General features: G+C 40.2%; 2 protein-coding genes and 1 long non-coding RNA gene across 10 annotated transcripts in view; 2 read left to right on the top strand and 1 right to left on the bottom strand.

Moving 5' to 3' along the window:
- The window catches only part of bmb (brambleberry), a 14,300-nt gene extending 10,770 nt beyond the window's left edge, over positions 1 to 3,530 (top strand). Inside the window, exons 5-13 of one of the 5 annotated variants that reach the window (XR_013298467.1) lie at positions 1,470 to 1,692; positions 1,842 to 1,958; positions 2,039 to 2,218; positions 2,288 to 2,494; positions 2,570 to 2,708; positions 2,798 to 2,850; positions 2,894 to 3,014; positions 3,078 to 3,193; positions 3,267 to 3,300. Coding sequence is in view for 3 of the 5 variants with exons in the window: in XM_077594780.1 (XP_077450906.1) it covers positions 1,470 to 1,692; positions 1,842 to 1,958; positions 2,039 to 2,218; positions 2,288 to 2,494; positions 2,570 to 2,710; positions 2,788 to 2,850; positions 2,917 to 3,193; positions 3,267 to 3,396 (1,338 nt within the window). In the remaining 2 variants the exon portion in view is untranslated. Of the gene's footprint in view, positions 1 to 1,469; positions 1,693 to 1,841; positions 1,959 to 2,038; positions 2,219 to 2,287; positions 2,495 to 2,569; positions 2,711 to 2,787; positions 2,851 to 2,893; positions 3,194 to 3,266 lie in introns of all 5 variants that reach the window. The other 4 variants (XR_013298466.1, XM_077594782.1, XM_077594781.1 and 1 more) reach the window with 4 other exon arrangements.
- LOC144069397 (GDP-L-fucose synthase-like) lies at positions 3,238 to 25,401 on the bottom strand. 4 transcript variants are annotated; one of them, XM_077594784.1, is made up of 10 exons: positions 25,280 to 25,401; positions 23,651 to 23,796; positions 23,423 to 23,537; positions 23,184 to 23,312; positions 20,680 to 20,753; positions 11,226 to 11,359; positions 6,125 to 6,256; positions 5,962 to 6,041; positions 3,796 to 3,895; positions 3,238 to 3,728 (listed from the first exon to the last, which is right to left on the bottom strand). In XM_077594784.1, exons 2-10 carry the CDS (start codon positions 23,776 to 23,778, stop codon positions 3,673 to 3,675), a joined length of 948 nt encoding a protein of 315 aa, XP_077450910.1. In that variant the 5' UTR covers positions 23,779 to 23,796; positions 25,280 to 25,401; the 3' UTR covers positions 3,238 to 3,672. The 4 variants fall into 4 exon arrangements, with proteins under 4 accessions (XP_077450910.1, XP_077450911.1, XP_077450912.1 ...); XM_077594785.1 differs by having other exon boundaries at positions 23,651 to 23,799; positions 25,280 to 25,350; XM_077594786.1 differs by having other exon boundaries at positions 23,651 to 23,815; positions 25,280 to 25,309.
- Positions 5,289 to 10,181, top strand: LOC144069398 (uncharacterized). Its single transcript, XR_013298468.1, has 2 exons — positions 5,289 to 5,498; positions 8,981 to 10,181. It is a non-coding gene; the product is annotated as an uncharacterized LOC144069398 (long non-coding RNA).

Here is a 25,401-nt window from a genome sequence, read left to right as displayed (position 1 = left end):
ACTTTCCGAGTTTAGTCAGATTTCCTGTTATTATTATCTAATACGAGGAGTATTATATTACTTCTCGTTCGCTGCTCATAAGAACATCAGGGGCACTGGCTCGCAACTCCCTCTTTGTAATATTTCTGGTCGCAACTCTCTCTCATAGGCTCCGTTCAAAGCGGTTGCGACCAGAGATATTACAACGAGGGAGTTGCGAGCTAGTGCCCCGGATGTTCTTATGAGCAGCGGAGCGATCGCTAATACTACAAGACTACTACTCGTTGGCAAGTGGTCGTGCGTTATCCTATTGTGAGGACATTTGTGTGCATCATTTTCGGAATATTTTGAAGGGAATACGTAGTACAACAGCAAACAGCCCATCAATAGCGAACCTGAGGGTGGAGGCGTGGCAAAAAACTAACCCGGCCAGAACGAAGGTAAAAAAAAAAAAAATTAAACCAAAATTAGAATTCAGTTTTGTGTAAAGTTACATTAAACGTATGTTTGAGTGTCTGTATATTTTAATCCAAGTTAATTTAAATTTGTTTGTTCCGTTTACGAGTGCGTTGTCGTGGAAAAAAGCCCGATTCCGTTTTAAATCTCTTGCAAACGAGGGACTGTCAACGCTCAAATATGGAGATTATGAGCACTGCACCCCAGGGTTCCTGGATCACAAAGACTTTACACTGTAAATACAACCCACTCAGTTCGGCAGGAATTTCGCACAATCAGTGCTTTTCATCGGACAAGTGCTGAAACTCAAAATAACAAAAGGACAGCCGAGTTGTTTTTGTTAGGATTCCAATTTTTTTCTTTTAGATGAGGTGCACCCAAACTTTTTCTGATGAGACTTCTTTTAATTTGGTCTTTTATTTCACACAAGGTGCATTCCAGATCACCTTGGAAATCAGTCTCCAAACGATAACTTCAATTGCAATGTGGCAGATGATATTGATAGACCACAAAAGTATATTTAAACTTGTCAAGTACACAAAGGGGTTTTATGTAAAGCCAAGAAAAACCAATCATCTCCCACGTAAAACTGGCAGTGCACTTAGTATGCCGCATTTACAGATTTTGACGTGTTGCTACTTCCTACTCACTCAGCTGGTCTTCCTCCAGGTCTGAATTGAAAACTATTCAATATATATGTCGGTCGCCCCAGTCCATATATTGAAAAGTGGCTCTCATAAAATGTTTTTGTCAAAACTAGTGCAGCATTTTTAATCTCTCCCTCCTACATGAAATGAAAAAAAGTCATTATAATAATAATAAATGCAATTGTGCTTGGGACTTTGATTCTTTTGCTGTCATGTTGCTGTCCCCGCTTCTGTTTTCAGATGTCGTCTCTTGGGGACCGTTGTTGTAAACCATTTAAAAGCATTGGACAAAATGGATTTAATTCTGGCTGAAATTTAGCTATCTAAGATCATGCATGTTTAGTTAAAACAAAAAAAATACAATGACCCTGATTTATATTGTAACAGGATGGGCAATTCGAGCTGAGAGAACTGACTGCAGCGTCCCTGGAAAAGCTCCTGAAGGGCCACAGTACCCTGCACACTCAGCAGGTCAAGATACATGAGGCCCAAGGTCAAATGGAAGACTCTTTGATAATCAACTTGGAGCGTCTGCATCAGGAGAAAGCCCTCATCGCCTCTGGACAGGAATTAGTTGCCCAGCTCATCCAGGGAATTACAGATAAAATGGGTGAGTCTTATTTTAGACATGAGCTCCACTATGGCCTTATGTGCCTTGATCTGGACAGTCATTTCTGTGATATTTAAATATGTTATTGCTTAACATACACTGTATATTTGCACTTTATAATGTATCATTTTGACGCTGTTCTTTTCAAGCAATTGTTAGTGAGAATATGCAAAATCAAGGCTCAGAGGTGGAAGACAGCCACAAGGCAATCATTCAAGACCTTGCCAATGTCAGGCAGGAAGCTAATGGTATCCATAAAAAAATAGGTATGAAAGTGAACTAACAATTGCAGATATTCGTGTTGCCTGATTTTGCTTTTCCATGTATCAACATGTGACTTCTTCAGATGATGGCATAACAGAGTTTCTTCAGTACCATGGCCAGACATTGAACTACTACACTGATCTCATGAGCAAACTGGACCGCATGAACAGCAGTCTGGGATTAATGCTACATTACCTTGATGAAATTGAGGGACGAATACAGGAGAGATTTGATCTGATTCAGGGTTATCTTGGTTGGGCAGGTGACTTGTGCAGTCATACTCAGCTACTTACATGATGGTTTTATTCGTTTATTTTTTTTGTGGTTTCAGATTTAAGCATCACTGCTATGTGGACCTGTATTGTACACACAAGCTATTTTGTGCTGCTTGCAATCCTTCAGTCATTCCTGCGTTGTGCAGTATTCTCTCGCATCATGCTGCTGCTCACAGTTTCCCTGAATGCATTGGCAGAGATCAACCAGCAGCCAGCGCTGGATCTCGCAAGTCTCAGCTTGTTAATAGTTGTGCTCTCTTTAGGTACAAGCTCAAAGCTGTGTGTGCAAATTAAAGTTTTTGTGTGCGTGTTTTAATCCCCCAACCCCAATTCTTCAGGACACTGTTTTTTTGGTCAGATGTGGTTTAAATTTCCAAGCAGAGGCAAGCAGTTAACTGCATTTCCATTTTCGCCATGTGAATTAGTGGGGCAGCAGAAGTCATGCAACTCATATCCACAATCCTCAACACCTCAGAAGTAATTTTTTATAGAATACAATTTTATCAGACTGCAGGAAAAAATATTTGTTCACATTTTATTGTCATTGTGTTTTGGTGTGACCTCAGGGAAGATATCAGCTGCTTTGAAACAAAACTGATGAATGAAGATGCTCTATCAGGTTTGGATAGGCTTCGACACAGTCTACTTCAATTTGCATTTAGTCATGTTTCTGCTCCCCCTACAGGTTATCTTGGTATGTCTATGGTATCTCCAGATGATAAAAAATCTGCATCAGGGGGTATACTTCATCACTGCACTCTAGCTCAGCCTGTTCTTTCACAAGTAAGGACATTATGGAAATATGTTGATATAATAGTAATAACCTGTGTATTTCCCTTTTTTAAGGCTGTGAGTGGTGACATTTCTCAAAACCCTAGAGGTGTTTTTGAAACTTTAAATGAATCAAATGACTTAGTGGTGGATTCAAGAACTGCAAGAACTCCCCAATCAAGTTGCAACAGGTCAGGCTGTTTTTCCACACATACATTGGCTAGATTATTCAACGTTTGCAAACACAATTACTCTTTATTTCAGCTCTCTATCAAGGCGTCAGTTCTGCAACGCAATTACCAAAACTGGAAAGGCATGCAAGAAGAGTGTGCGGTTTGGGAAAGAGTATTGCAGATTCCACGAAAGCAGCCCCATTTCGTACTTACAACCTTGAAAGTGGTTGCCAAGCAAGATGCGTTGGTTTTTAAAACTAGCAAGATAGTTTTTGTTATGTTACAGCCTAAATGAGCTTTTAATAAAATCACACCATGGTACTTAAAAATAAATGTTCATTTTGTTTGGCTGCAATGTATAAATGTAATTGTGAATTGCTAAAACTGTTTGCACAATGCAGGTTAATTTGGTACATTCTAGTGTTGTCTGTAGTTGGGCAGATTCCCCAACCCCCCGGTCTGCATCCCTGGAAAATGTGTCCACTTGATCCCCTTTTTCACTTGCGAGCTGCGTCGTAGTTTGTAACAAACCAATCACAGGTCTCCTTGAGAGCTGTAAGAGCATAAAAGATTGGGTTAAAAAAAGACTATATATAGCAGTCTATCATACATGATTCTACCTTGTTTGAAAGGTGTGAAGTGGAAATCTGGTCGGTAGCTGCACAGTTTTGCATTACAGGCTGTCTTCTTGAATTGACCATCTGATTTATTGGTATCATACTTTGGTGTGATGGTCAATGAAATTAGAATATGGAAGTTGGAGAAGGTTCTGAAGAATGTAAGTTAGTGTAATAAAGAAGGATGCATATATCCCATATATGGTACGGTAATGGTAACCAAAGACGCAAGATATAAAATATTGTCAGAACTGTGTTGATTGGCATATTTTCTCGCATATAAACCATATTTTTCGCTCAAAAAAATGATGACTGAATCCAAGGCTTGGCTTATATGCGGATAAATTAGACTTGACATGCACGAAACTGCAAGGTGACAAAGTCGAAACGCCATAACGCAAGACAATGCGGCCGATTATGGTAATTTATTTCAAAATACAGAAAAGCAGAATGCTAAACAAAATGCATTCTGACATCTATGAATGAAATTCAAGAAAAAAAGTGAATCTTGCATAAAATGTGAGAAAAACTCGCTTATGCCCGTCTCTGCTTGCTCAGGGCGTCGTCATGTTACTGTAGTTAAACATGCTCTGACTGGCCAGATGCGATTAGCCTTGACAGATGTGTTCTTAGCGTTTACCATGTCACCACATCCCAATAGTTGTTAAGGCTGATCGAAGGACTTGCGGTCGATCGTTAAAATGTCAGCCTTGATACCCGCGTAATGTGTATCTCATGCTATTATTACACCCACAGACTTGAAGCCGAAAGCAGAGTTGATGTATGAATCATTGTTTTTACATGATGTGCCCTAAACGCACCGCGTGGCTGATTTGTCCACCAACGAGTGTCTAGGTGCTCCCCGGAACTTTTTTTTTTCTGTCGTGACGGGAGTTATAAAACATCAACCCATCCATAGATAATGCTTTATCTATTCTATAATCCTTATAAAGCATGACATATGGATGGCACACATCCATAAATCACGCTTCATAAGGGTTATAGATGACCTCCGAGGTCGAAGCCTCGTCACCACTTTGGAATGCTACCATCCTGGTGCGCTTCAATTGTTTACGCCTTTCTCAACTCGATACGAAATGAGAACTCCTCTTTTTTGGCATAATTGGTGAAAAGTGACGGTGCAAACGTATGTAAAGTATGCAATCCAATCCAATCCAAAAAAGGAATATATACAGAAGCAGGAGTATGCCTTTTAGGAAAAAGTAAGGAAAACTGATGGGAACACCCAAACATTGCTTAAATAGGTAAAATTTGTCAGCCTTTCTTTTGAAATTGACCGTCAGTTTTCCTTTGTCGAAATATCTCGATTCTTTCAATGGTCCATATGACTGCAATAGTTGTCACTTTTGAACAAGAAAAAGAAAAAATATCAAAGCAGAATTTTGTTTTATTTCATAATCACAAATGTACAATCGTTTTCTTTCTATGTTTCAAAAGGGTGTTGCCTGCATTAAAAAGGAAATCACGTGAGCAGTACAACCAGGAAATATGTCTGTAGCCGTCTAGTGTTCAACTCTCTGGGTGCAATAATAGCATGTGATAATATTACGCAGGTATAAGGTCTGATAAATTAATGATCGACTGATCAGCCTTAACAATTATTGGGATGTGCTGACATGGTAAACACTCCAGACACATGTATCAAGACTACTCGTGTCTGCCCAATCCGAGCACGTTAAACTACGGTAAGATGACGGCGCCCTGAGCAAGCAATGGCAGGCACAAGGTTTTTCACGTTTTATGCAAGATACGGTTTGTTTTTCTTGAATTTCATTCAGACATCAAAATATATTTTGTTTATTTTTTCTGACTGTATTGGCCGCATTGTCTTGCAATATGGCATTTCGTGCATGTCAAGTCTAATTTTTGTGAAAAAATAAGGAATTTGGGAATAAATTGCAGATTTGTGTTGAACAGAATCGGATAAAATCCGCTAACTGTTTACAATTCATTATTAATCATCCTCGAATGAAACCGTAAACTGAATCCAGATGAGTCAAAAAAAAGTTAATATAAAATTCACACCACTATCAGTTATGCGAATAAGAATGACTTTGGAAGAATGATGTAAAGAAGAATGTTTGCAAGTTTTAAAAAAATGCTATTATGACATGAAATTGTAATACATTAGCATGTATTCAAGGATACAACCACTTTGCCTTCAAAGTCCAGTGCTTCCACAACTGCCTCTGCTGCTTCTTTGATTGATACTTCATCTTCCTCACCGACTTAAGTTGACAGATGAAACCATTTTAGTTCAACTATTCTGAGTTCACTTCTTCAACGGTACAGCACGTGCATACAGACTTACCTGAAAGAATGATGGGTTCAACCTCTGGATATTCCCTCAAAACCCAGAGGAAGAGACGAGCCAAATCCAAAGAGTAAATAAATTGCCTTTTGGGGGCGCCAGATCCCCAGACGACCAAAGGCTTCCTTTCTTCTGAGAAGTGCAGATTCCAAAATAAGCTTTTTACCTGGATTAGTTTATTTTAATTAATTTGTCTAATACAACTAAACTACTTCCACCAAGCACTGCATTTAAGAACAATTTAATAAGGGTGTAATGACCATCAAAATTAAATGAATCAAATTAAATGGTATTTTTTTATTATTGTGGTATACATTCCCCTTTTGTGGTATAGTACATTTTCCTTCTCTTTGAAGCAAAATATGTATAAGGCGTGTATTGAAGGGTTGGCACAAAAAGTGTTGATTCAGTAAACCCATGCATGGAATAAAATGTTTTTAGTGACCTTGCATTTGATTGGATTCAAATAGGACTGCAATTAAAAAAAAAAGATTTTCTGTGAAGATGAAGCTCTTATTTACATGTTTTCTCCACTATGGTTGGACAAAAAAATGTAATTCTGTGATTTTTAATTTGTTAAACTAAATTATTTGCGCCGGAATGTGCATGATGCAGATTCCGTCTTATCCTGTCGGAGCCAGTCTATGAGATGTTTTACCATATTTTGTTTCAACCGTGTGCATAGCTGCCTTAAAACAAGTTTTACAAACAAAATCTATTAAGTGTCTTGCCCTGAGTGTGTGCGCAATTGCGCAATACTCGTGTTCTCCGTCCACAGCAAACATATGAAGTGCACAAAATAAAATCCAACCTGAATTGTAAAAAAAATAAAATAAACATTACAATATTTTGTGCTGTTTTGCAAACGTAACTCACAGTGGCAGCCTGTCACTAATAACAAATGCTAATTGTGGATGAAACTATGACTAACTCTGTTTCCAGCCAATGAAATGATGCGGTTTACGTCACGAGTGTTTACTGCCGCGGCATGAGTTAATAAATATTGACAACATCGATTGGCTGCGTTAGTTATGCGTTATGCGTAGGTGCCTGTCTTCTGTAGGTTAGCATTTAGGTAAGGGTTCGGTGGAGCTGCTGCCAAGCCTTTATCATGGCAAAACAACCAGGCTGTGGCAGAGCCACTCAACAAGCTAAAGTTTAAAAAAAGTGATTCTTTTAAGATTGAATGGCTGTAGGAGTATGTGCAAATAAAAGAAGCGGTGAAATCGGGTGAGAAAGGTCTCCTCTGCAAAACATGGAGCGAATCTAAAGTTGTAAGAGTTTTCCGAAAAATATTGCATATAAATGACTATGACTTGACTATCTCAAGTGACACATTCAGCAGAAAAGTCATTTGAATGAGAATGAGATGTGAGGACAGACGTGAAAAATAAGGTAAAATTAAATCAGATTTGTGCTTATTCTAGTGTCAATTATTAAGATGTTATATTAATGGATATTTATCACTAAATTTTATGAGGACTAGTCATTTGAATGAGAATGAGATGACAGATGTGAAAAAGAAGGTAAAATTAAATCAGATTTGTGCTTATTCTAGTGTCATTTATTAAGATGTTATATTAATGGATATTTATCACTAAATTTTATTATGACTAGATCATTTATGGATAGTAGACATGCACCTGCTTATGGCAGGTGTGATGATACTGGTGTATGGCCATAGTGAGCATTTATGATGTTGTTCACACTGGTCCTCAGTGTGATACGAGAGGTTGTGTGTATGCCCAGACATATGAAAAATTAGAGGGAACATTGCCTGGAGGGCGCCCGTTTTTGTGTCGGGCTGCTCCCTGTCAGACCTGGTAGCCGCAAACCCTGCACAAGTTAGCTCTCGCACACCTCCAGCGCGCTAACCTCGGTTCGGCATCATGGAGATGCAGATTCCTGTCAAAGAATGAGAGACCAGCGAGGTGTTGGGAGATAGGAAAGCAACCCTACCACTGCATTAAAAAAAGATTGGAGGTGTATTTATTTTGTTTTATGTTTCGTAACTTGGACTGTTTTTTTTTAATCTTGGGAAAGAGGTTTCTCTTTAAAGGTTTTCATATCCCAAATATTTCACACTGCCGTGTGTTTTCATTTGCGGTTCAAGGGGCATGGAAAATGATTGCATGTACAGTAATCCCTCGAATATTGCGGATAATGTAGATCAGACATGGCCGCGACAATCGAAAAACCGCGAGGTAGGATCGCACCTATTATTACTACGTGTTTGCGCCCATACGAAAATACAAGTACGCCAGTACAATTATGTCTTTATTAAATATCACAGTTACAAGCATTATTGTGGAATATTGTGGCACCCGTTAGTTGCAGAGAGCAACTGTTTTTATGAGCAGAGGTCGGGCTGACCGAACAAGAAATATATCGGACGACGATGTGTTTTGGCCAAAACGATAACGAAAGAGGCCAGATGTTATTCATGTTTCCACTGTACTGTGCTCAGGCTATATAAGATGCCTAGCTTTGCAATAAAGCGGGACTTTCCTCCTCTCTGGAACAGGAGCATATGAAAAGACTATAATGCATTAATATCTAAAAATAATCTAAAAAAAATGCAACTCCTGAGTACTGTACTCAGTAAAAAGTTTTCTCCACTTGATTTAAATAATAAATAACAGGTTATTGGAGCTTTAGTTCAAGTCCTCTCTGTCAGATTCGAGAGGCATTTTTCTTGAACAAACATTGCTGTCATCAGTCTCCTTCCGAGTGTCTCCATGCAGTGTGTTGACGTCTTATCATCATGCCAGCTTCATGGCCGTATCTACTGTGTAAATCCATCATAATGCTGGTTCATTTTTTTTATTCTTGGCGTCCGGGTATTTTTGTCCACAGGGGAATTTCCAGTTTTGCACCTCGAAGATGCGAGCTTTGGGTGGTGAACAACAGCACATGCTCGCCAGTGGCCAAAAAAAGCGGCGGCGCTTCAACGAGAATGGTTGCTGCAATGTGCAGCACGGCAACCTGGGCCGAGAGACCAGCCGCTACACATCGGTCCTCTTTACCTCACGATAATTTCATCATCATTCATCTTCCATATCGCCCATCCTCGAAATGGTTGCGGGGATTGCTAGAATCGAACCCAGCTGTCTTCAGGCGAAAGGCAGATTACACCCTAGACTGGTCGCCAGTCAGTCGTTGGAAACACAGAGAGACAAATGGCCATCCACACTCCCAATCATACCGCCACCAGCGGGAATGGAGCCCGTGCTTGCCCGCACCCAAGTCAGGCGAGTGAACCTCTACACCACGAGGCAGCCTCATGAGAATTTGATTTCATTTATTTGCAGCATACGGATCACCACAACACGAATTATGTACCAAAAAAACGCCACAATGTAAAATCATTCATCAAAGAACGTGAATATTTAGGAGGCATTTTCAACGGTGACAAAAAAATGCTAAATTCCCTTGCAACAAAAGAGGAAATGGCAAAACGCAATCTAGGCACTCTATATATTTTTGGCGTGCTCATTCTCCCTCTTTTGTACTGTAATCCCTCAATTATCGCGGTCAATGTAGACCAGACATGTCCGCGATAAACGAAAAACCGCGAAGTAGGATCACCCCTATTTAAAAAAAATAAAATAAAAACTTTTTTATAACTTCAGTGCTAATTCTAGAAAGAAGCGGAGGACAGGGGAATGGCTTCCGCTTGCAAATTTCAGCGTGGATTTTCACATTTTTATGAACTTACAAAATTTGTTTCCCCCAGATAAAAAACGCAATGTAGTGAAGCCGCGATAATCGAGGAATTACTGTAGACACCTTCTTCGGCGCTAAGTGATGAAGCGCGGCCCTGACCTCCGCCATTTTTCACCACCATTTTTCGTGTAGTAAGTTTCAGCGTATATTTAGACATTATGAACTTTTTAAAAATGTCACTCCGTGAAAGTTGAAGCCACAAAGTGAATAAGGATCACAGGATACAAGTACAATTATCAAGTGTATTTATTAAATATTAGTTATAGGCATAGTTAGACTAATGTATTTATATCTAAATATAATCTATAAATAAAAAATGTCAATACTTTGAGTACTGTACTTGTAGTGAAAATATTTTCTCTCCGCTTCATTAAAAAAAAGGTTATTGGCAGTTTCAGTCCAAAAGCTGTTTGTCAGATTTGAGAGGCATTGCATCATCGATAGAATCTTCAGGAGGGGCCGTAGGGGCAGCAGGATCAGCTTTTGCGAGGTTTTCGGCGCACGAGGGACATGGCGGCCGCCGTTTCTTTTTTGTACAAATCTGCTTTTGTACAAGGACATGACACTGTCAAGACAATTGCAAAATTCAATAGCTCCGAGCGTGTTGTCAGCAACCTAATGGAGCCGTTGTTGCACACTGCCAGCCATATTGAAGATCTCCTGCAGATGTTTTCTAATGCCAGCTTCAAGGCCGTATCGACGGTGTAAATCACTCAATGCTGGTTCATTTTTTTATTCATAGTGGTTACCACTCGCTTAGTGTCCTTGGAAAAGGATATTGTGGCCGTTTTCCGAATGTTCAATTCTTTCTTGGTAAAACGCTTTCGGGCACTGTCATCATGTCCCGTTCTTTCTTGGGCTCATTGGCGCTTAGGAGGCATTTTAAAGGATGATTTGAAATCCAAACAAAGCTGGAATAGCCTCTGTGTAGTATTTCTCCACAGGTAATGTGCGTGATTTGAAATGTAATCCGAAGAAACCAGGAAATGATAATATATAGTTCTTCTCTGTCTTTTATCATATTCAGCGCGTCATTCTTCTACGGTGAAATATCGCTTCTTCAGCGCTCCGTGCAATCTCATTCAGCTTCGAAGAAGAAGGGGAGCTAAGATTTCCGCCATTTTTTCATACCGTCTTCCGCTTGCGAGTGTCAGTGTGAATTTTGACATTTTTGATTTTTTTTTCTACTTAATCTAAAAAAATGCGATGCACTGAAGCTGCGAAGTGGTGAACGATCACAGTTTGAATCTGATTTTAAAACAATAAGTTTTCTGAAGGCTTTTGTCTTACCGGGTATACAAAGCAATCAATAAAAGCTTAACTAAATTTTTAACCTATGAAATGTGTAATGCCTACTTTTAAGGATGTAACTTACTTTGAGCAATGTATGTTTTGTGAATTAGGCCTGGAAGTACATGTCCATCTTCAATGCTGAAGTTGTCATGTGGTCCAAACACATTAGTGGGGATCACAGCCGTGTAGCAATGTCCATGCTGCTGGAAATATGCCCTGTGCACCAACAATGCAGGACAATAAATACAGTGGTACGTCTACTTAGTAAATTCATTGATTTCAGAACGTGTCTCGTAATTTGTATTTTTCGTAAATATAGCAGTATTTTATATGTAAATTCTTTATTTTGTTCCACGGTCCTAAAAAAAACTACCAACTAAACCCTTTAAAAATGTTCAAAGCATTACAATTTTGTATGAAAGATGAAAAACTGAAAAATAAGAGAAAATGATTTAATGTATTCAAATGAGCAAGCATACAAAACATTTTCTATTCGTGCAGGCGTAAAAAAAATTGTGAGGAGTGTATTGTTAGGCAACAGACAAAGCACACGTGCATGTGCACATAAACACACATCTAAACAACTTCAAACTATAGTTTGAAAACTATTTAGGATTAAATAGCTGTTTTTTTCAAAATTAATTGACTGTCACAGCTAAAATGTCACTGCTCTAATGTGTTAAAGATGCGTCCTCGTAGATTTCATACAGAACTGCCTACTCACCCTGGCATAGTGAACAGTCACAATCACTTTTCTACAGTAGCATTAGCTAATAGTGTCGTCATAGCTAGACGCTACGCGAAACTATTGCCCTTAGCCCTGTTTTTTCCAAAGCATAAACTTAAATTCTGTGCCAGTGGTTGAATTAAGTACCATAGTATAAGTACAGTAATCCCTGGAATATCACGGATAATGTAGACCAGAGATGGCCACGATGATCGAAAAACTGCGAAGTCGGATCAACCCTATTACTACATACCATACTACATACAGCCAAGTACACTAGTACAATTATCAAGTGTATTTATTAAATATTACAGTTATATGCATATGAAAAGACGGTAATGTATTAACATCTAAATATAATCTATAAATTAAAAAAAGTGAATACTTTAAGTACCGTACTCGCAGTGAAAATAGTTCCTCTCCGATTAAAAAAATATATATATATAAAAAAAAAAGGTTATTGGGAACTTGAGGCCAAGTCCTCTTCGTCAGATTCGAGATGCATTGGATCATGTTCCTTGTGCGCCGAAAACCTCTCCTGCAGCTGTCTTGTCATGCTTGACGGACATATCTCCAGCATAAATCCCTTATAATGCAGTTTTTTTTTAAAATAATTTTGGTTACCACTCGCTGAGTGTCCTTGGAAAAGGATATTGTGGCCAATGTTCCCTCTAAGCTGCGCGCGCGCGCACTTGCGCACTACTCTCGTCTTCTCTGCGTACAGCAAATCATATGGAGTGCACAAAATAAAATCCCAATTTTTTTTTTTTTTTAGCTGTGAGGCCGAAGCGCGAACCACTCATCCGCCGGGCCGCCCATTCATAGATATTAATCATTACATTTTATTATTACTAAATCATTTGTGTAGTAGACATGCACCTGCTTATGGCAGGTGTGATACTGGTGTGTGCCCATAGCGAGCAATGATGATGTTGCTCACACCAGTACTCAGTGTGCTCAGGGAGAATGTCTTTCTGCCCAGACAAACAAAAAATTAGAGGGAACATTGATTGTGGCCATGTTCCAAATGCTTGCTTCTTGGTAAAACGCACGGTAGATTAATTTATGCCGCCATGGCCTGCTACGCCCTCCATCATAGCAACGTCAATGTTTCTTGGTCAATGTCAATGCCACCGAAGAAAAAGCAGAGCCCTGACTTCCGCTATTTTTTTATCCTTTGTCTTCCGCTTGGGAGTTTCAGCATTTTTATGAACTTTTTTTTAATACTTAATATAAATAATCATGATATACTGAAGACACAAAGTGGTCAAGGATCACAGTACTACCATACCGCACATCCTTGATCAGGGATGCGGGGCTTGCTGGAGCCTAATTCATCTGATTTCGGGTGAAAAGCAGACTACACTCTAGACTGGTCGCCAGTCAGCCGTATGGCACACAGAGACAAACGACCAAACGCACTCACAATCCTAACACCACCAGCGGGAACGAGCCTGCACCTGCCCGCACCGAAATCAGCCGAGTGAACCTCTACACCACGAGCCGGCTCGGATCACAGAACGATGTACAGCAGACCTGGGCAATCCGGTGCTCGAGGGCCGCTGTGGGTGCAGGTTTTTGTTCCAACCGAACCAGCACAGACATTTTAATAATTAGATTTCTGCTGAAACAAGAAGCACCTGACTGCAATCCACCAATTGGTGGAAAGGTTTACCTCTCATGGGTTGGAACAAAAACCTGCAGCCAATGCGACCCTTTGTGGAATTAATTGCCCAGATCTGATGTACAGTAATACCTTGAGATACAAGCTTAATGCGTTCCGGGACCGAGCTCATATGTCAATTTACTCGTATCTCAAATCAATTTTTCCCATAGAAAATAACTAAATAGAAATTAATCTGTTCCCACCACCAGTATTGAATATCATAACTACTAGATAGTTATTTGTTACTCTGTTAGTAGATGGTGAATTTGAACCAATAAAATGTTTTTTTCCATTGTAATATCCCGTTTTTTTGTGTTTTTCCAGAGGGTGGGAACGAATTAATTTGTATTTAGTTCATTTCTATGGGAAAAGTTGATTTGAGATATTAGTAAATAAACATACAAGCTCGGTCCCGGCGCGGCCTTTCTCCCTTTATCGTAGATACCTTCTGAGATGAAGCACTCCTCTGACTTCTGCCATTTTTCACCGCTATTTTTCATGTCTTCCAGTTGCGAGTTTCAGCGTAGATTCAGACATTTTTATCAACTTGTTAAAATATCCCTTAGAAAAAAAGCTGAAGCTGCGAAGTGAAGGATCACAGTATGCTCAAACTTGAAAGAACAGCAGGACCATAGAACTCTCGGAACATAACACTCCAAGATGACGTCGCGCCCAGACAGCCAGTCGCACCCACTTCTATATGACACTGACAGAAAGTGCCGTATTTTTCGCACTATAAGGCGCACCTCAATTTTTCAGGCGCCTTCAATTTTTTCAAAGGCCGACCATGCGCCTTATAATCCGATGCGTCTTATATTTGGATCAATATTGAGCCGCAACTACGGTAAGCAGGCCCCGACTCCATTTCCCCCGTAGAGGAAGTAGTGCGCAGTGCATGCTGGGATATATAGTTCTTTTGTCAATCCACCCGGAATGACGGCGAGCCGCTAGATGTTGGCGTCAACAGAGCATTCAAAGCTAGACTGCAAACTACCATATTTACTCGCATATAAACCGCCAGCGCGTATAAGCCGCACCCTTAAAATTGCCTTAAAATTGTTGAATTTTACAATTTCTCACGAATAAGTCGCCCCCCTGATTCCCAATTTACACCTCCATATTCATGGTTTTAATAGGGAGTACAAATATGTTACCTTGAAGGGAAAATCACACGTGGTGTTTCTGAGATACTGTATGAATCAAAAGCATATTGCAGTGATCCCTCGATTATCGCGGTTAATGTAGACCAGACATGGCCACGATAAACGAAAAACCGTGAAGTAGGGTCACCCCTATTTGAAAAACAACGACAAAAAAAACGCGAAAGTTGAAGCCACAATATTCGAGGGATTACTGTATTAGGGTCAATATCATACGGACGTTAATATGCGTGTCTTTGTAAATGCAAAATATCAAATTATTCAATTTGAAAAAAGAAATAGGTCTATCTTGATGAGAACCTGATGCTTTCTAATTACAGAAATTACAATTTTCTCACCAGAAGTTTAAGATTTTGTGGCAGCCATTTTGCTTCTAATGTCAAAATATCTCAATTCTGTCGACGGTTCATATTACTCCAGTAGTAGTCACTTTCGAACAAGAAAAACGAAAAAAATCAAAGAGGAATTTTGTTTTATTTCAAAATCAACGCTACTCGCGTCTGGCCATTCAAGCACGTTTAACTAGGTTTAGACGGCAGCACGCTAGGTAAGATGGCCGCGCCCCAACCTAGATAAGATGGCTGTGCCCCGAGCGAGCAGTGACGGGAACATGAGTTTTATCACGTTTTATGCAAGATACGTGCATTTTTCTTGAATTTCATTCATAGACATCAAAATTAATGTTGTTTAGCGTTTTATCTGTTTATCTTTTCTCTATTTTGAAATGAATGACCGTATCGGCCACATTGTCTTACGTCATGACGTCACTGTGCCATTACGTCATGACGTCACTGTGCCATTACGTCATGACGTCATCGTGTCATGCGTCGTCAACTTGCAGTTTCGTGCATGTCGTGTTTTATGCGCATAAGCCATACCCTCGATTCAGTCATCATTCTTTTGTCCGACAAAAGCGACTTATATGCGAGTAAATACGGTATATACATATATACAGAGCTGCCAACCTCCGTCGACCCCATTTCAGGAGTTTATCCGAAGTGAATGCGAGTCACACAAAATCGATATGCGCTGAAGTCGCACAAGACGAGTCATTCGTCAGAACTTGGAACTCGGATGATTCAGAATGCACTCTTGTTAGCGAATTCCTCCGCTTTACAGTGCAGTTGAATCGAGATGGCATAAGCCATAGCGACGGTGTGAATTTCGAGCCATTTAAATTGGAAATTTGGTACTGTTTGCTTAAAAAAAAAATTGACATTTTTTGGGGATTTCCGAAGTTTAGGGAGGTTGTCCGGAGTCGTGGACTTTGTGTTGAATTTCCTGGTAAACTCCTGAAATTCCGGAGTAGTTGGCAGCTCTGTATATATTTTATATGGATCAATATTGAGCCGCAACAGGTCTCGCAACTACGGCAAGCAGCCGCCAACTCCATTTCCCAGGTAGAAGTAGTAGTGCGCGGTGCATGCTGGGATATATAAAACGGGGTTTAATTTCTGTTGAGCTTGATATAGCACACTAATTATGTGCTTGCCGTCCATCTGGGTGGATTGACAGAAGAACTTGGCGCCAACAGAGCATTCAAAAGCTAGACTGCGAACTGCGTGGGAGGAGTGGGTGACAGGCAGGAATTGCTGACTCAATAAATGACAACTGTGATGAGATGGAGTGTGGACGTGTTGGATGTCGCATTCGCCCAGCTGGTCAACGTGAGTTATTATGCTATTCCTGTGTCACGAAAATACTAATACTTTACCTCGGAGAAAATAATAAAACTGTTGTTTATTCATGTTGGGAGTGAATGGAGTTGTCAGAAAGCTGAATTGTAATCTATTAATAAAGTTTGGCTGACCTATCTGACTGTTTTGTAGACTTACCTTTAGCGCAGTACCGTCTAATGGATGTTTTTTAATTCCACAACAACGCACTCTTAAACGGAACAAACAAATTTAAATTAATTTGGATTAATATATACAGACACTCAAACATACGTTTAATGTAACTTTACACAAAACTTAATTCTAATTTTGTTTTAATATTTTTTTAACCTTCGTTCTGGCCGGGTTAGTTGTTTGCCACGCCTCCACCCTCACGTTCGCTATCGATTGGGCTGTTTGCTGTTGTACTACGTATTCCCTTCAAAATATTCCGAATGCACACAAATGTCCTCACAATAGGATAACGCATGACCACTTGCCAACGAGAAGTAGTCTTGTAATAATAGCGATCGCTCCGCTGCTCATAAGAACATCAGTGGCTCACAACTCCCCCTTTGTAATATCTCTGGTCGCAACCGCTTTTAACGGCGCCTATGAGAGTTGGTTGCGACCAGAAATATTACAAAGAGGGAATTGCGAGCCAGTGCCGCTGATGTTCTTATGAGCAGCGAACGAGAAGTAATATAATACTCCTCGTATTAGATAATAATAACAACAGGAAATGCAACAGCTGAGCTTACCCACGTATTGATTGTGGGTAATGAAGTTTTATTCTGAGAAAGAGTGCCATTGCCTATCGGCGTTGTGTGCACGAGTATACTCCATTACCCAGAAAGCCCTCCTTTTTCCCGCGCATGCGCGTTGTGCGTTTCCTGGTCGAAAATCGTTCGGTGCTCGTAGATATTGTTATACACGAAAGAGATGCGGCAAAAAAGACAGTGCGCTATAATGATAAAGAGCCTCTCATGTCATGGCCACCTTGCTTGGTCGTATCTCGAAAATTTTAATTGTATCGCGAGCGAATTATTCGATCGAAATTTTCGTCGTACCACGAGCATGTTGTATGACAAGCTGTCGTATCACGAGGTACGACTGTATTAGGTTCATTTCGTCTAATTGTTAACTATGTTTTAACTGATTCGTTTAAACGAATCAGTTAAATAATAGATTATCATAGCTTTCTTGGAGTCAGATAGTGGTTAAAACAAAACGTAAGTAAAACTTTTAATGCTACTACCATAAATGTGTTGGTGGTGGATCCTACGTGTTGAGTTAAAGTCTTGTGCTGGCAAATAGCAACCAGTCTATCTGCGTGGCAAGGCTGTGGGAATGTTTGCTAAGGCTGACTAGGGCTCGCCTGGGATGCGGGCATGCCAGGCAGTGACTCACAGGCAGCCACACGGCCCAGGGTTGGTTGTTGAGGGGTACAAAAGGGCCAGCAGGCAACTGCTAAACGCTGCGTGAAGGCTCCATGATGTGTAAACTGGCACTTACTACGTTACACGAGCTATATGGCTACTGAACTAAATGAACATTGTAACTGCAATGCAGTACTGGGTGTGCGATATTACTTTTGGTGTAACGAACTGCCTGAACAACACTCATCTGAACAAAGATACCTGATTAACAGTAAGATTGCTTGGGAATCTCAGGCTATTTTAAAGTTAGAAAAATTTTTACAAATACAGTAATACTTTGACATACAGGTGCCCCAAAATACGAGAAATTTGAGATACACTAGGTTGTGAGGCATGGGGGAGCAGCTAGTTCCTACTCAAAATCCACGGTGGAATACATTAACAGCTTTGCTTCAGTTGTTGCACAAGGTTTAAATTAGGTGTAATTTAAGATTAAAATGTATTTTAAGTGTTTGTGTGTTTAGTAATTTAAGTTAAATTGTAAGTTTGTTATGTTGCAAACGCGTCCGTCAAGTCCCACTCTCTCCCCCTCCTGCATCCCCTTCTTCCTCTCTCCCTCTCCATTACCATCTGTCTGGACTGAGTAATGTCACATTTTTGTATTGAAGATCATAACCACTAGACAGGTACTTGTTACTTTGTGAGTAAGTGGTGAAGTAGAACCAATAAAAAGATGTTTTTCCATTGCAATATCCTGTTTTAGGCATTTTTTCAGAGGGAGGGAACAAATTACCGTAATTACTCGAATATAACACGCATATTTTTGCTATATAATTAATTCCAATAGTTGGGGGTGCGTGTTATAATCAATAACTAAAATAAATTACAAATTTTCGATCGAAAAAAGCATTGTCAAACTCACTTTGACGCACGGACATTGTGCAATTTCCAACTTTGAATTCAAAATACACGCATATTAAAGATCGTCAAGCCTCACAAACATCACAATCCTGCATTAATAAGCTGGAAAGTAGAATACTACATTGTAGTGTAGTACGTACTTGTATTTAAAAATATGTCCAGCGGGGGGCAGTACATTCCCTTGTTACATGTGATAGTCTTTTCCATTGTGCACATCTTCAAATCATTTATTTATTCAATTTGTATGTTCCTTTTCTTGTTTGAGAATGACAATAGATATTTGAATTAAAACATGGTATTGTCAATTGAAATGTAGTCAATGTTCAAGGAAGTCTAAAAGGTATTGCAACATAACATGTCTACATGATATGTTTGTCCACTCTGTGTATCATCTATTGCCCTAAAATTCAAACGCATAACTCCCAACTGCACGACACTCGACACGCTCGTACCTGAAGATTTCTCTATCCGATTTTGAACAAAACAATCGTGAAACGAAGAAAAAAAGGTAAGATTTCTGATTTTCGTCAGCGGGAAATTTTAGGTGCGCACTATATTCGAGTACTGCGTTTTTCCAGATTTTTTTGGCCCAAAATTACCTGCGTGTTATTTTCGAGTGCGCGTTATATTCGAGTAATTACGGTAATTTGTATTTAGTTCATTTCTATGGGCAAATTAGATTTGAAATGCAAGTAAATTGACATATGAGCTTGCTCCCAGAACGCATTAAGCTCTTATCTCAAGAGATTACTGTATAACCAATTGCTGTACTTTCTGCAGGGGAAAAATAATTTAAGGTAAAACAATAAAATTTTTGAGAAGACAGTAATACTTTGACATATGAGTGCCCCAACATACGAGCAATATGAGATACGAGTAAAATTTCGAGCAAATATTTACCTTGAGATACGAGACAAATTTTGATATACAAGCATACAGCCAATGCGAGAGGCTGCTGTCTTTTTCCCGCAACTACCTCTTGTAAATGTCTCTACGAGCACTGTTAGTCAGTGCAGAATGGTGTACGCGGGGCGGAGCTTGCTCGCCAATACGAGAGGAGTATACTACTTCCCGTTGGCAAGTGGTCGTTCGTTATCCTATTGTGAGGACATTTGTGTGCATCATTTTTGGAATATTTTGAAGGGAAGACAAAAGCAAACAACCCTCGATAGGTTCCTTTTAAAAACTGCAGTTGAAAGTCAGGGTGGAGACGGGGCAAATAGAGCCAACCCGGGAGTAAAAAAGGTATAAAAATTTAAAACAAAATTTGAATTAAGTTTAGTGTAAGGTTAGATTAAATTTATTTTTGAGTGTGTGTATTGTAATACAAGTTCATTTAAATGAGTTTATGTTATGTTACGAGCGCGTATGTTCTCCGGGCCTGCATGGGTTTCCTCCGGGTACTCCGGTTTCCTCCCACATTCCATAACATGCATGGTAGGCTGATTGGACACTCTAAATTTCCCATAGGTATGGGTGAGAGTGTCCATGGTTGTCCATCTCCTTGTGCCCTGTGATCGGCTGGCCACCAATTCAGGGTGTCCCCTGCCTCTGGCCCGGAGACAGTTGGGATTGGCTCCATCACCCCCCGCAACCCTAATGAGGATCAAGCAGTTCAGAAAGTGAGATGAGATGAGACGAGCGCGTTGCCGTGCAAAAAGTCTTCCCCCCCCTCTCTCTGTCCCTGTCTCCCCTTTGCGAAATCCGTCTAATTTCAGTACTATTAAACAACATAACCACTAGTTATTTGTTATTCTGTTAATAGATGGCGAATTAAAACAAATGAAAATGTTTTTGCATTTCAACATCCTATTTTTAGAGGGTTGGAACGAATTTATTTATTTTTAGTTCATTTCTAATGGGAAACGTTCATTTGAGAGTAAATTGACACACGAGCTCAGTCCCGGAACGCATTAAGCTCGTATATCAAGGTACCACTGTAATGTGTAATATATCACTTTTTTGAGCAGCGACCCCCAAAACCGATGACAAGAAATGTCATAGATGAATATGGCTGATTGGCTTTACCTGTTCTGAACATCTAACATTCTCTTTGCGTAAGCGTACCCAAAGTTGGATTCATGAGGTGGGCCATTATGGATCTGTGAAGGCAAAATCATTCAGGTTAAATTAACACTGCATGAGTCAAGTAAAAGAAATGTTTGATCATTCATTCATCCATCCATTCATTTTCTGAGCCGCTTTATGCTCATTAGGGTCATCGTGGGTGCTGAAGCCTATCCCAGCTGATATAATATATATACAGTGGTACCTCGACACACGAGTGCCCCGACATACGAGCAGTTTGAGATACGAGTAAAATTTCTGGCAAATATTTATCTTGAGATACGAGACAAATTCTGATATACGAGCATACAGCGGACGCGAGAGGCTGCTCATAAGAACATCATGGGCACTGTCTCTCTCCCCGCAAAATGTCTCTGGTCGCAACTCCCTCGTGTAATGTCTCTGGTCGCAACTCCCTTGTGTAATGAATCTACGAGCACTGGGCGGAGCGTTGCATTTTTTTCAGTGTTTTTCCCCCCGTTAGTTTGTGCGAATGGCGGAGCGATCGCTAATAATAAATAAACCCTTATACTACTTCTCTTTGGCAAGTGGTCGTGCGTTATCCTTTTGTGAAGACATTTGTGTGCATCGTTTTGGGAATATTTTGAAGGGAATACAAAAGCAAACAATCGATAGGTTGCATCTGAAAGTCAGGGTGGAAGCGGGGCAAATAGAGCCAACCCGAGAGAAGAAAAGTATCAAAATTTAAAACAAAATTAGAATTAAGTTTAGTGTAAGGTTAGATTAAACTTATTTTTGAGTGTGTCTGCATTGTAATCCAAGTTCATTTAAATTTGTTTGTTATGTTACGAGCGTGTTGCCGTGGAAAAAGCACCCCCCTCTGTCCGTCTCTCTCTCTCCTATGCGAAATCCGTCTAATTTTAATAATATTAAACACATTTTAGTAGTATTAAACCACTAGTTATTTGATACTAGATAAATAAAAATGTTTATCCAATCCAATATCCCGTTTTTGGTGTTTTATTCAGATGGTTGGATCGAATTAATTTGTTTTTAATTCATTCCTATGGGAAACGTTCATTTGAGTTACAAGTAAATCGACATACGAGCTCTGTCCCGGAATGAATTGAGATCGTATCTCGAGGTACCACTGTGTGTGTGTATACAGACGCTCCCCTACTTACGAACATTCGAGTTACGAACAACGGTACATACGAACATGTCTGCAAATTGCGTTTATGTCGAAAAATGTTCGTAAGTTCGATTTTGTATTGCGCGCCTTTTTCCGAGTAGTGCTTCTTTTCGCCGCTAATACTGACGCCTGGAGCTGTGACAGCTCAGCTCACCCAGCAACTACCCTCTTCTGCCCACTTCGTTGCAGTGCGGAAGTGCGTGAACATATCTCCAGTGCGCAAAGAACCTTTTTCATTTTTATCATTAAATATCTCGTGCATCCATTATTCAATATGGTTGGTGAAAAGCAAAAGGCCTATTGAGGGAGGTGCAAGGAAGAGGCAAGCCATTTCATTTGAAATGAGTGGCAATAATAACGAAGCTTGATGCGCGTTGCACGGGAATACAACTTGAATCATTCGACCGTCAGTACCATTCATAAACATAAAGATCGAGCAGCAGGACCCAAATATTGAACGTTGCAGAAAGTTTGCAAATCAATTGAATGATGCCATACAGTGCTACCGCATCATTTATGATGAAAAAAAAATGCAATCGTCATTAGATACCTTCTTTCGGCCAGTTTCTAGTAAATCTCTCTCTCTCTCTAATGTATGTATACAGTACTGTATGTATTCTCTCCATTTTATTAATGTTTTTTTCAGTACAAACCAATGCGTGTTACTTATACAAGCCTTAAACATACAAATGCACTTAAATAAACCTTCAATATACTTATATAGGCTTCAATATACTTATATAGGCCTTAAACATAAATTATAATACAAAATATAGCACTGAGCAACTTACAAACTAATTCAACTTATGAACAATCGCTCGGAACCTAACTCGTTCGTAAGTAGGGGAGCGTCTGTCTATCTCACTAGCTCACTCTAGCCCTCTTTAGCCCTGACTAGCCCTCACTTGGACTGCACATTTCTTATTTATTAATTATTCAATGATTATTTGTTCCATACTATATATTGATCGTGTCTGCTTGTTTGTTGTTGCGTTCATAGACTCAGCGAGTGATGCGATTTGAAGCTGTCTCCAAAACCAACCATGGAACTCATCCTGAACTTCAGACGGAACAAGCGCGCTTCTCTTTGCTGACCTCACGTGGACTACTTATTTATTGATTTATTTGTCCGTCTGCTGTTATTTGTGCACTATGTGAAAGTTATGAAATCTCATTATAATGACAATAAAATCATTCAATTCAATTCAATTTCAAACAGTGAGACAAAAAATTAAGTGTTTTTGCATAGTGTATGCAAACATTCCATTGTATGTAACCGATCTAGTTTTAACAACAACAAAGCACAACTTACCATAGTCTCATTTATGGGATAGGTTGTTTTGTCAGGAAATATGCAGGTGGATAGACAGGAAACAACCTTAACAACACCGACTTCATGTGCAGCTTGCAGTACATTGTCATTGATGTGGATATTGTTTCTCTGTAAAGAATACACAGACAATACATTTTTATTCAGGGTGGCAGGGCAAATTGGTGAGAGAAACAGAAACTATTTACTATGAAATTACGGTTTTTATTATACGTATATACCCAAAAGTCCAGGTTACACTTCAAATTCTTGAATAGCCCCCCCACCATGGCAGCCAGGTGAATAACATGAGTAGGCTGGTGTTTCCGAAACACATCCTGTGTCTCTTTCAAGCTCCTAAAAGATTGAAAGAAAAAATGTGTTACGATTGATTATATTTTTTAGGAACCTAGCTGTTGTGTTTCTTTCTGGGAACAATACAAATAGGAGTTGATTGAATCCATGCCTACGTGAGGTTAGCGTCTTTGGAGGAGAGAAAGATCCAGTCCTCGCCTTCGTAGCCAGTAATTTCTTCTTTGACCACTTGCTGTATGGCCAATCCCACCAAGCCAGAGCCTCCAGTCACCAACACCCTCATCAGAGCTCACTGACAGCTCTACTTGAAAAATATGAAACTATATAATTAGCCAAACATTACCTCTCAACCACAGCCAATTGTCCCCTTTATTAATGATTGCAATTCCCCTTATTAAGCGAAAATAAACCTTGCACTAACTTCAAGATTCTGTAGATGTCGCTGTTATATGCTGACAGCTTGATTGTCTGAGTACACTGGTAGTCTATAATAATCCTTATAAAGCGTGATTCATGGGTGTGTGGGTGTGTGTGTGTGTGGTTATGTTAAGATTCTCCCGCTACGTTTGTCCAAACCGTGCATCGTAGAGTTGAAATTTTCTATGGTGGCCAGAAACAGCTGTCGGATCCTAATAGACGAGTGATTGAGTTTCTTCAACTTCTCTATGTGTGTAAACTCCATCTTTTATTTGTTAAATCCGAAAGCAGAGTTAATACATAAATCGTTGTTTTTACATGATGTGCCTAAACGCACCGCGTGGCAGATTGGACAGAAGGCAGGACGCCTTTCCACGTCATTTACAAATGTCATTTTCGGAAGAATTTCCGCCAGCGAGTTTCCAGGTGCTCCCCGGAACACTTTTTCTGTCGTGACGGGAAGACTCAGCGAGACACGATGGTGCTGGCCGTGCTGGACGCCTTCCCACGTCATTTACAAACATTGTTTTTTGAAGAATTTCCGGCAGCAAGTTTCCAGGTGCTCCCTGAAACACTTTTTGTCTGTCGCGACGGGAAGACTCGGCGAGACACGATGGTGCTGGCCGTGCTGGACGCCTTCCCACGTCATTTACAAACGTAATTTTTGGAAGAATTTCCGGCAGCGAGTTTCCAGGTGCTCCCGAAACACTTTTTTGTTGTTGTGACTTTTCCACTTTCATCCTTTATTGCGATCTGCCCGGGTGTGGAATAGCCACAGTGCCTCTCATTTCATCTCATCTTCTGAACTGCTTTATCCTCATTAGGGTTGCGGGGGGTGTTGGAGCAAATCCCAGCTGACTCCGGGCCAGAGGAGGGGGACACCCTGAATTGGTGGCCAGCCAATCGCAGGGCACAAGGAGACGGACAACCATGCACACTCACACACACACTTAGGGAGAATTTAGAGTGTCAATCAGCCTACCATGCATGTTTCTGGAATGTGGGAGGAAACCCACGCAGGCCCAGGGAGAACATGCAAACTCCACACAGATGGACGTGACCTGGATTTGAACCCCGGACCCTAGAGCTGTGAGGCCGACGCGCTAACCACTCGCCCCACCGGGCCACCCGTCACTATCCTTACCCAAATAGATGACCAAAACCCACGCAATAACAACCCCGCCCAAGCAGGTAGGACTGGCGAAGCCTTGCCCTTCTGCTTGTACACTATAAATTGCCAGTTCAGAAAATGAATGGTCCAATGCTATGCTTAGGAAAGAAGGTAATACGTAGCAAGTGGTTAACTTCGAGAAAAAACGAATAATTGGGCATTTTAGTAAGCATGTGACAGCAAATAGAACCTTTACCTCCACTCGTAACACTTGACTTGTCATACGACGTTGGTAGTTTCCCCGTTCATATTAAATATAGTCAGTCGGCTAAGTATGGAAAGCCGGGGTTGGCGGCGTAAGTAAATGACGGCCATCTT

Source organism: Stigmatopora argus, chromosome 24, assembly GCF_051989625.1.
Source record: "Stigmatopora argus isolate UIUO_Sarg chromosome 24, RoL_Sarg_1.0, whole genome shotgun sequence".
NCBI lineage: Eukaryota > Metazoa > Chordata > Actinopteri > Syngnathiformes > Syngnathidae > Stigmatopora > Stigmatopora argus.
The sequence above is the reverse complement of the archived record's forward strand: the minus strand, read 5'-3'. Positions and strand labels throughout refer to the sequence as shown.